The following is an 11934-nucleotide window of genomic DNA, read 5'->3' on the forward strand; positions in this document are numbered from 1 at the left end:
TTCCAAATGTGGTAGCAGGTTGGATGCAACACATCGGAAGCTCAAAGCTGGGTCATGTTCTGGAAATATCTTCATAAGTCTTCGTGCATTATACTCCCTACATTGATCGTTCTCCCAGTCTTTCGGAAGTCCATCTAAGCAAAGTCTTTTGAGACACTTCAGTTTTTTAAGATTCTCCAATTTTTCCGCCGGGATCCAGCAGTTAGATAAATGCAACTCCTCAAGCAACAAACAGTGACGTGATAAAATATCCACAATGTCAAAGTCATTTTCAGAAAAGTGGTAATTCCCAGATAAATCAAGTACTTTAACATTGGGCATTAGCTTCAAAATCGAAATCATAAAAGCAGAATGTGAAACATTTCTTTCTGAAGTTACACGTTTCAAGTTATTGTAAGAAAGAAAAACTTTCATATTATGCAGCTCTGGTAGGCCGCTATAATCCATTGTCACGACATTGTCACTCACTGGGTAAGTTCCTGATAAGTTCAAGTACTCCAGAGTTGAAGCAAAGTTTCTCATAATGAACTGTACGACAGATGTATCCAGCTTTGTAGTATTTGTAATCTCAACTGATTTTAAAGGATTAGCTAAGGAAAGCTTATCTGGAAGTATTGTTGGCCAATTGAAATTTGGAGAATTAGGCCCCAAGTTCTGGTGTATAGAAAGGTGAGCTAACTGTTTTGTGTTCATCAGCAAATTGTTCATCGCTGTTTTGTTATCTTGACAATCTAATCCAGCTCCATTCAGAATTATAAATAAACTTGCCAATCTTGGCGCTTGGTAGGGTGAGAATCCTTGCCACGTTTTTGGTCAGCTTCGCCGGGGCTCATGTCTTTCCTCGAGGGAGCATTAGTGTCTACAGAAAAACTGACAAATCCTAGCGAAGTCCAATCCGAACCACATCTTCCATCAGAGGTGGTGCGGGGTCAGCTGGTTACTGAACGGATTGGCCTGGAGAAAAGCATAGTCCTGTTATTCTAAAGTTAACCATAGAGGGGGTCAGGCGCTGTTCGCTCACGGCTGGTTCTTGGAGCCAACACCCTCGGCCCCACAGAAGTGGGAGCACTGTCGGTGGTGGCACACCCAGATAACGGACAGTGTCTCTCCTTCTTTCTTCTTGGACTTACATTGTTGCTGGTGAGTCAGCTGGCAACAGTGTACCATACTTTCATATTCATGTTTTCTTCCCCACTTCTCCTACACCTCACTTTTACTCACTCATTCACTCACATGCCGCCTTAGGGCCGCTACCAGTTAGAGGGGATCTAACAATCAGACAAACTGCCAGCTATTGGAGATATAGCACTTAGATTATTACCAGCAAACGTAAAATTAGCAATAATTACGTGAACAAAGAAATTGCCAAATTGCGACAAAAAAGGGTCTACTCAAAATTCAAATATCGCATGTAAATTCGTGATTCAGCACTTTTATTTAGTATAGCGCGGAAATTGAGCCGCGCAAAGACAAAGATTTAACACAAAAACAACAAAGATATGGGAGAATTACATCATAGGCTCAGGCATGCCTGGTAGGTTCCTGTCAGCCCACTAGAATGACAGGGGGCAGCCTGTTCTATCGAGTACCCGGGAGAACATCCAGGCATGGGTGGTGTTCTCCCGTGAACGAGCATTATGACAGTTTCCCTTACGGGAAACGTCGCTCACCAGGCTTTATCCTCTGGAGGGGCGGGATCACTAGCCCATGCCAAGTGACCCAAACCTACTGACACCTACAACCAGAGGAACCCCAATAGACGTTAGTCACTAATTGACGGACGTAGCCTCCCAATAGGGAGGTAAAGTGGGTGCCCCAACATAAAAAAAAAAAAAAAAAAATCTTGGCGCTAATTTGTCTCGTATGACTGCCAAAATAGTCATATCTGATAGTAATTTTTCGGCAAGCTTCAAATTCATCAAATTAGGAAGTTTGTCGCTCAAATATGATAAGTGATCTGCTTTGATACCAACCACACGGTACAACGACAAAGTAGTCAAGCTTCCACAGTTTAGCGATAAAGCTGACACAACGTTATCCATTTGATGCGCTTTAAGCAACGAATTCACTTTATAATAGATCTGGTTATTCCTGACTATACTTCCCTTTATATATTTTAGGTTGCAAAAAACAGAAAAACATGAAATCCGAGAAATCTTCTGCAAGCACAGATTATACCATCTGCGGCAAACCAAACTCAGCCTAAAAAGTTCCACAACATGGAGATAGGACAGTATCATATCTAGCGTATCATCATTCAGGACATGTAAAGTTACAAGTTCCTCGTTCTCAGCAGTAGTGTCAACTTCATTAAACAGGGGGTGGTGGTAAACTTCTGACTCTACTGATGATAGACACTGTCGCTTGGCTGTGTGCTCGTCATAATCTGATGAACCCATAGTGTTATCTGCAACTGTAAACTTTACCTATAATAAGACATGTGAGTTATCTGACATAGATTTCCAGAATCTGGATTGAAACAATAAGTAAACTTTATTATAGGTATTAGGCAGGTTTCAAATTATGGTTGCTGCTTCTTGTGAATGGGTAGCTTGTTTCTCCAGAAATGTCCTGGTACAGCTAATTCTGAGCTGAACATGATCTTAGTTTCTAAGCCTGGCCGAAGCTGTATAATATACTACTAAAGGTGTGTAAGCGTTACAAAATATGAAAAATAATATTTTCCCATGTCAGTCCCATTTTCAAACATGATATTTCCTGAATAGAAGAGAAATTTCACAGATTTGACGGTATTTTTGTCCAGTGACCAATTAGTCATTTAACTATGGATGGCACGAGAACCAATTAAGGTACTGGAAGTCCCGACGCGACGAAGGCTACGTAAAATGGAAAATCACCAAAATACACTACCGATGTAGTACATTTTCAAATTGAATCAACTTTCCTAGACCGACACAGGTTTGTAATAGTAAGCAGTAAAGAGAACTGTATTGGTGGATAAAACTAAATAAATTTACAAAATATCAGATAAGTTTAAAATTATACGACCTCCTCAAGCTCACATTTTATAAGTTAAAGAGATAACAAGTAATATGATAAAGTTTTGTTGCATAAATAAGGATAAATTAGTTGACTAATAGTAGCTATCATATCATAATCGTTAAGATCTATTAAAATATTGAATATCCCAGAGTTTAAACAGATTGGTTAAAACAAAAAAGTTCAAATTAAATAATAATTGACAATTTACGTTGACACAGTCTAGTTAGTAGCAGTTGTTTCACTTCAAGACATAAGTTGGTTGTGTTTATTCTTCACAGCGTCGAGAACAATGTTGGTGTCAATGTTTCGGTTAAGTTTCAGGTACTCCTTCTTCCTCAAGCTAGCCATACTCAGCCAAGTTGGGCAGATCTGAAATTGGGAAGTGCTAATTTAGGTGGGGCAGCGGTGCAATATTACAAGTGAGCTGGTAAGGGTGTTGATGTGATAGTGTAAAATTTCCAAATCCCTGCTGCATAGTATTATAATAGACAACATATTAGTATAATATACATTATACAGTATACACTAATTATTAATACAGTACATCGGATAAAACTGTACTACATTGTACCATTTGCATTTTAAGGATTACATTGTTCCTCCATTGCTCCCCAGAACATTACCTTGATAAGGAGTCTGACATGCTCCTCCACGGCTGGCTGAGACATGGTCATGCTGGGGTTACTAGCAATATCCAGTGTAACATCTGACAGCAACAGGGACCCTTTACCTGCACTAACATACAACACTCTCAGACAACGGATTATCGGCTCCAGTCGCTCTACCATCGCTAACTGGTGGGGTATCAGTGTTAGGAAAATTAAACGATGCAACATCTTTTGAGACATATAATCCAATTGTGATAATAAAGTTTCAGTCAGAGGTCGATTATATGATTGTAAAATAATAAAAATCAAATTGTATTCCCAGCTGAGTACTGACCTCTTTATCTGTTTGAGGATCACGTGTCATCTGTTGAGCTATTCTCTTAGCTTCCTTGGCCCTGATCCTAGCAACTAAGGCCGGGTTTATACCCTTCAGCTGCTCCTCCTTCTTCTTGTCCAGCTGTTTCTTCTCTGATAACACCTTTTGTAGGTTCTTATCTACAGCATCCTGCATCTGAAATCATGAGACAGTTCTTAGGGGGGGGGGGGTCCAAGGGGAACTTTGGGGAGTTTTGGGGAACTTCAGGAAACCTGGGGGACTTTCCCAAAGTTCCCCAAAAAATTATCAATGAAACAAATAATTTTGGGGAATTTTGGGGAACTTTTTTTTGGGGAACTTCAGAAAGTTCCCCAAAATTCCCCAAAGTTCCCCAAAGTTCCCCAAAAAAATTATCTTGCCAAAAAAATTATCATGCTGCAAGTATCAACAAGTAAGTTAAGATTATACCTTATAATAACATACATGTTAACATTAATGGGTATTAATGTATATTAGAGAAATTTTGAATAATATTGAATAATTTTGAATAATTTTGAATAATTTTGAATAATTTTGAATAATTTTGAATAATTTTGAATAATTTTGAATAATTTTGGGGAATTTTGGGGAACTTTGGGGAGTTTTGGGGAACTTTTTTTTGGGGAACTTCAGAAATCTTGGGGGACTTTCCCAAAGTTCCCCAAAGTTCCCCTTGGACCCCCCCCCCCCCCCCCCCCCCCTTCTTAATTACAGCTATTATACATAGTTAATAGTTGTATTTTACTTTAGAATCTAAATTGTGGGAAATTTTCGTAGTTTTTTTGTATAAATGTAAAACAGTTGTCATTCAGGTGGTACTGCACTGGTAAATCACAATGGCAAATAGATAGCTAAAAGTTTGCGTAGTGGGAAAAAGTGTATTTGAGTTAATTAAATTTAACGATTTCACATTTAAAGAACTCTTTCAATAAAATATGTTGGCATATTTGTTATAATCTACATCTAGATTATCTGCATAATGAATTCAAAAGCCATAATCATTTCCAATTTATTACTAAACTTTGAACTTATTTTCGATTTTCCACGTTTTGAGTACACCTTGACTTTGAGAGTTGATCAGTACGATTAGTAAGTTTTTCGTATAGAAATGCTAACGGGTGTAGGCAGGGAAAATTAGTATGCGACTGATTTTAACAGTCCTACACCCCTGTTTCTGGTGCACCAAGAATCCATTTCAATGTTATTGTGATATTATGATTAAAACACCAATCTTATCGCAAATTGAATTTAGAGCATTTTATATTATGAAACGCAATTTTTAAACAATCGGATGTTGTAATGACTCCAAAAAATACCAAAAGTTCCCACTTTTGATCAGAATGCAGAGAGCACTGCAGAAAACTAATCCCCTCTGCGTCCCACTAGCTTATTCCAGTTCTCACGATGCGACTTACGTTCCCTCTTGCTCTGTGCCCTGGCCGCACTCTGCGTTGCAGGTTCTCGAGACAAACTACTCCGGTTCCCAGAGGAGTTGTCCACAAGTAACTACGTGATCCTACAACCTGATCTGAGTGCTGCACAACAGGAGTTTTCTGTCTGTTCTTGGCTCAAGAAAAGGCTTGATCAGAGCAGAACCGGGGTTCCTACGCAGTGACAGGTAAAGACAACTCCATCCTTCTCAAGGCAGCTGGTGATCACTACATCACCACTAATGTCAAGGCGTTTAAATTGAAGTACGACACTACAATAATGCGGGACGAATGGTACCACCTCTGCTTCGCCTGGAAATCTGGAAGAGCAGACTTCTACATGAACGGAGAGTGGGTTTACATGAGTGGAGCCCACCCTACGGGGCAGATACCACTAGGCGGTACTTTGGTCTTAGGACAAGAACAAGACACTCCGGGAGGAGCTTTTGATATAAACGATGTGTTTGCAGGTAATCAGGATCTAGGATTAGCTTTTTTTAATACAATATAAATTATTTCTGTTTTTCTTCATTACATCCATCGATTTTATCAATTTATTATTCAAAATTAATTTTTCATATTTTGATATAAACTGTTGCAGGCGACATGTACCAGCTGAACGTGTTCAAGAAAAAACTGACGCTGGGGGAAGTGACCAAGATGTACTACAACGGACGCTGCAAAGATCTGTCCCGTGCACTTGCGTACGAGGTGGTCCTCAGTTGGGATGACATTTTAAAGAAGGGAGTGAAGAAAGGAGACGTGAGGGAGAAGGATAGCAAGTGTAAAAGGTGGGTATGTGGCTGACTTGCTGGATCTCAACACAAGACCTCGTTAAATGAACTGACTTTGGTCAATGAAGTTTAATAGTTAATAGTTGTATTATACAAAAAATATTATATTATACAGGGGGGGGCCAAAAGTCAGTACCCATACGTTGGCCTTAATAGCTCAATCACTGAGTGCGCAATTGAAATAATTCTTTTTGGTATGACTTGCTACCACCACGCTACTGGTTCGAAGAATTTGTCTTTGTATTTTTACACAGTCACAAGTACAAATGCATATAAGATTAACAAAAAACACTGCAACACAGGCTCCAATCTCATATGATTAGCTAGTTAAGGGGGCAGGGGGGGGGGGTCTTTATGAAAATTCTCTCGAACAATATTTTTCCATGGAACTAAAAGCAGCAGATAGATAGATATCACTCCTCTCTATCAGAAACAACTATAAAATCAATTTCGAGAGAAATTTCATAAAGACCCCCCTGCCCCCTTAATTGGATAATTACTCAATAACTTAGTTTATTGCATAATTACTCAATTAGGTAGTTAATAATTACCCCTGGAGGAGGTAGAGCCTTGTTACTGTCGATCTGTTGTAACATTTCATTAGCAGATAGCAGTCTACTGGACACAGGAGGTTTAGGGAGGTCCGCAGGGGGAGGTAGCTCCAATCCGTTCAGATCAAACTCCGGGTGCCACCTGATATATTGGAGGTTTAGGGGTCAGTTAAAATGGACACACACTTAGCTTTATGAGTGCATGTTGATGAATATTTAAATAAATAAAATAAATAAATAAAGTCAATTTTTACAGCACAGCAATATATATCTAAATATCAGATCCTCTGTAATCATAATGTATAAAAAAAAGGAGCTTTTCTCTGTGCTGAAGGATGAATATTTAAATCATCAGTTGGTCATTATTCAGTTTGATAATATAAAACTTGCTAAAATCTAGTCGCTACGTAAGAGAACCCTGTAATTATTATTAACCTGGTAAGTTTGGCTGGATCTATCTTGATAGTAGGTACGAGAGTAGATAAGAAGAGTTGGTGTGCAGAGTGGACAAACTTGAGCAGTCTCTTCTGGAAACGTTTACTTCTCTCTAACAGCTCAGCGCTTACCAGACCCCGCTGTGAAAAGGACTTGTTAACAACTAGTGGACATGGGATATAGGTTGAGGGAGAATAGACATTAAAGACAAGATAGTGTAAGCTGAAACTTAGAGTCGTTCATTTATAGCTCGGGTTAGAAACCTGGTAAAAGGCGTGTTTCTCTTTCTGTTAAAGAAAGTGAAATACCTGGTTAAAGGCGTGTTTCTCTTTCTGTTAAGAAAGTGAAATACCTGGTTAAAGGCGTGTTTCTCTTTCTGTAAAGAAAGTGAAATACCTGGTTAAAGGAGTGTTTCTCTTTCTGTTAAAGAAAGTGAAATACCTGGTTAAAGGCGTGTTTCTCTTTCTGTTAAGAAAGTGAAATACCTGGTTAAAGGCGTGTTTCTCTTTCTGTAAAGAAAGTGAAATACCTGGTTAAAGGCGTGTTTCTCTTTCTGTTAAGAAAGTGAAATACCTGGTTAAAGGCGTGTTTCTCTTTCTGTTAAGAAAGTGAAATACCTGGTTAAAGGCGTGTTTCTCTTTCTGTTAAGAAAGTGAAATACCTGGTTAAAGGCGTATTTCTCTTTCTGTTAAGAAAGTGAAATACCTGGTTAAAGGCGTGTTTCTCTTTCTGTTAAGAAAGTGAAATACCTGGTTAAAGGCGTGTTTCTCTTTCTGTCAAGAAAGTGAAATACCTGGTTAAAGGCGTGTTTCTCCTTCTGTAAAGAAAGTGAAATCTTCTCATTTTCGGACAGTTTGTTGCTATCACCCTGCTCATCTTCGAACTGAATTACTCTTTTCGTATCCATAGTTGGGTGTAACCCAAATATGTTAGTAGTTTGTGCTCTGCAAAATAACGCAACTCTTTAGTCTTTATCAACGTAAATGGTAGGGACCTAATACTTAATAGTCTTATCTTAGGGAATTTAATCTAGAAAAGCCTGTAGATATTATCTGATTTATAACAAGAGTTGGTATCTCACTTCTTGATGTGCTCTGTCTCCTGGTAGTTGAATGCGATAGTGAGCTGGTACTCGTTTCTAACAGTCCTGTCGTTCTTTATCTGGGAGAGGCCTTTACATTGGGCTAGGATATAAGCTTCCGTGTACACTCCTACTGCTGTGCTCAGATCTCCTTCTGTGAACCGCCTGCAATCACATTACACTAACCAGCTCTATCTTCCCACAAATTCTACACATTTTTTACTATTTTGAATAAGTCAAAGTCAACTTAATAAACATTTAAATGTTAAATTAATAGTTTTTAAAATGAAAGGAACTGACTTGCGGCAAATTTCCTGGACATTTCTTTGGAGTTTCTGGAATGTACAAGTTTCCTGGCGCCGAGCCAGCAAGTTTACAACTTGATCTGAAGTGTTGAACTTGTCTTGCAGACGTTTGTACATCTCTGGTAGAATCAGCTCCTTCACATCCCTGCAGCAGATGTGAAGATTAAAGAATTAACAGTCGTTAATTTTGGTTATCAGAATAAATTTCCAAGTCTACTTAACTGGTTACGTTTTATTTTCTTAAATCATAAAAATTGTTAAAAAGACGAGACCCACTTGAGGGGAGATTTGGTAGGAGAGCTGATGGAGATAGATTTGAATGGTTTTATCTTTGGCGAGGCTGGCTTTATCAGGTGAGCGAATCTGTCTCGCGCTCTCAACTTCTCTGTTACCTTCATCAACTTCTCAGTAGTGTCACGTGACTTCTCTCCAACAACACGTGACGAGGTTGGTTCAGTAGAGCAGGTGGAGGGGAGGGAGGGTGTACGGACACACAGCTCCTTTCTAGCTGCAAGAGCTCTTATCACATCGTTCTTGTGGGCTGGAACGCCTGCTCTGCAGATTACAGCCGGTTTATCAAGATATCCTGTTTTATCGTGGCCAGCTTATTATACTAAGATAAGTAGTAATTAGTGAAGGTGACTAGTTTTAAAAGTGGTGGTAAATTACGACATAACAAACGGAAGAAAAGATGTTGGCTATTTCTTAGTTACTAACTGCAAGAATATAATCTCTAAAATGCTTACTTCTTTTTGGCCAGAGCTGCTGCAAGCATTTTGCCACCGTTTGTCTTGTAAGCTACCCTTAGTAAAAAATTTAAAAGTTAGGAAAATAAATAAAAGAAGAGTTGACAATGTTTAAAGCTGTATCAAAGTAAGTGTCAAAGGTACACGAAATTCTGTACAATATTGAAAGATAGCATTATTCTGAAGGCAGCCAATGACTCTAGTCTGAGCTAGTTATTAAACCAACTATAACGCGGTTAAAACCCACTTGACTTCAGCTGGCTCCTCTCTCGGTACAGTCATCTTCTTAAGGAAGGACTGAAAATGAGCATTTTAATATAATAAAATTGCTGGTGTCATAAGACGATGAAGTGAAAATAAATCAGACAAATTTAAGAGAGTGAACGAGTTGGCGATCGAAAACCAACTGGAGCTAACCTTGGCGGAAAAGAGAGGGTCGTTTTGAGTCGACTTGTCCTCACATACGACAGGTTCAGGAGATACTGATGGAGTGACCTCCTCACTGGTATTCTCAGTCTCTTCTTCCTGGACAGGTTCTACAGTTGGTTCCAGTTCAGCAGGTATTGTTTCTTCTGAGTTGGGTGCCGCCAGATGGGATTCTGTGCCACCTGATTCAGATTCAGGGACGTCATCTGCTTCCTGCTTTTTTTCTGTACTCTCAGTTTTATCTGTAAAGACGTAATAGATCATTAAAAGCAAAGTTTAGATATGGTTTAAAAATGTACGGACTACGGTAAAGACCTCCTTTAGAACGTTTCAGGCATTGTTAATGTGAAAACACTTATATCGTTGTGAAAATAGCCGCATTATATTTACAGTTAACACACCTGATGCCACATAATCAAAGAGAGTTTTGCAGGCAGTGTGGGAGGAGCGAGTGTGTCTAACACGCTTCTGTTCGCGCTTCACACGTGTGTGACCTGTTTTAGGAGGCTTTGCCACTGGAGATGAACTCTCGGGGGAGGATGCATACTTCCTCTTGCTACCTGAGAGAATAGAGCAGGATTGTGTCACACGTGACAGTGTTTCTGGAATTTTATTAGTCGATGAAACTCCCACTATTCCCATGTACATGATATCATAAAGCAGTAAATATGGTTATTACAGCACTGAAAGGTCTCAAAATGCAATATCTTACCAGGAGACTGTACGTCTGTAGATCTTAAATTCTTTACTGTCTCCTGAAACAACGAGCACATAATTATTCTACAAGATTGTATGAGACCTAACTACTTAATAACTTAGCTGCAATGTATAATGTATAATGTATGTATAATGTATATTATCGACTAATAGCTCGTTACGAATCATCAGCAAGATTAGCTAACTGGGTTGTGTAATTTTTCATTCGATCTCAATTGGGATTAATGAAGGACTATTGATTCTGCTTATGCTCAAATATACTTACATTAGTTAAGCCCCCAGCATCTAAATTCTTTATCGGTCCCCGTCTGCTCTGCTTAGTGGTTTTGAAGGATAACTTTCCTTGGGACATACTGAATCGAATTATAGCGATTAGATTGATAAATATAAATTGATACGAAATACGAATAACTCACGAAGTACAATATTACCAATAATATTGAACTCATGCTCCAGCTAATTGCAAAATAACAAAATAGTTCATTTAAAGATAACCAAAAAAATAATTCATTAACTATCGAATTTCAACATTGAATTGTCAGGAGCTATCAAATGAAACAAGCCTGGAATTAGTACAAAATTAAATTTAACTGAATAAAGATTATGATATTACAAATTGTTTCAATTAATAACTAAATTGAAAATTTTAACTGAATAACTTAATTTAACTGTTTAAAAAATAATTTAAAAAACCACAATTTTTATGTAATCCATTACTGTTCACATTGAAACAATAGAAATATAAGTATTCGTGATATGCTTTTTTAAATAATGGCTGATAGCCATGAAATTTGAAAATAACAATTTTGTAGTAATTCAAAAAATTAGCAAAATTTACAGTAAATTCCCAAAAGAATTTTGGTCATTAATTGAGTTATAGACTGATGAAATTCCTGTAAAAGGGGCAGGAACTGTGAGTGCCCATTTTTCCACAGTTTGTCACATTTTGTCAATCTTGTCGTATACTGCCATATATTGTCGCATATTTTCATATATTGTCAAATCTTGTCAAATCTTGTCAAATCTTGTCATATACTGTCATATATATATTGTCATATTATATTGTCGTATATTGTCAAATCTTGTCGTTTATTGTCGATTCTTGTCACATCTTGTCATGTATTGTCATAATTATATTATATTGTCGTATATTGTCGTAAATTGTCATATAATGTCAAATATTGTCGTGTATTGTCATTTATTATATTGGCACATATTGTCACATCTTGTCGTAAAATTGTCATGACATTGGGCTCTATCGGTTCCTGCCCCAAAAGAAATTCACTGCAATGCAACATTGAGATGATGTTAGTACAGCAAAATAAACTGTCTAAGTGAACAAAAGTTGAAAACAAATTGTAATTCAATAGATTTGCAGTACATAAATTAGTTAAAATAAGGTTATGAGCTCCTTTGATAACAAAATACTTCATACACAATATATATTATATAGGGATAGTAAAACTATCATGACGTGTCAGTT

General features: G+C 37.8%; 1 protein-coding gene across 1 annotated transcript; it reads right to left on the bottom strand.

Moving 5' to 3' along the window:
- Positions 1-2951: 2951 nt before the first annotated feature.
- Positions 2952-10812, bottom strand: LOC134813933 (DNA replication factor Cdt1-like). Its single transcript, XM_063821875.1, has 15 exons — positions 10717-10812; positions 10447-10489; positions 10136-10294; positions 9726-9976; positions 9556-9605; positions 9309-9365; positions 8839-9117; positions 8558-8707; positions 8258-8422; positions 7970-8120; positions 7177-7316; positions 6742-6883; positions 3946-4122; positions 3627-3797; positions 2952-3372 (listed from the first exon to the last, which is right to left on the bottom strand). Exons 1-15 carry the CDS (start codon positions 10801-10803, stop codon positions 3247-3249), a joined length of 2148 nt encoding a protein of 715 aa, XP_063677945.1. The 5' UTR covers positions 10804-10812; the 3' UTR covers positions 2952-3246.
- Positions 10813-11934: the final 1122 nt, after the last annotated feature.

Source organism: Bolinopsis microptera, chromosome 1 (assembly GCF_026151205.1).
Source record: "Bolinopsis microptera isolate Bmic1 chromosome 1, MBARI_Bmic_1.0, whole genome shotgun sequence".
Classification (NCBI taxonomy): Eukaryota; Metazoa; Ctenophora; class Tentaculata; order Lobata; family Bolinopsidae; genus Bolinopsis; species Bolinopsis microptera.

Excerpts from the sequence above, each read along its gene's own strand:
- LOC134813933 (XM_063821875.1), bottom strand. The coding sequence starts at position 10,803 with ATGTCCCAAGGAAAGTTATCCTTCAAAACCACTAAGCAGAGCAGACGG. Across the intron at positions 9,606-9,725 it reads ACCCTCTCTTTTCCGCCAAG|TCCTTCCTTAAGAAGATGAC; the intron begins GTTAGCTCCAGT and ends GCTCATTTTCAG. Across the intron at positions 9,366-9,555 it reads GAGGAGCCAGCTGAAGTCAA|GGTAGCTTACAAGACAAACG; the intron begins GTGGGTTTTAAC and ends TTTTTTACTAAG.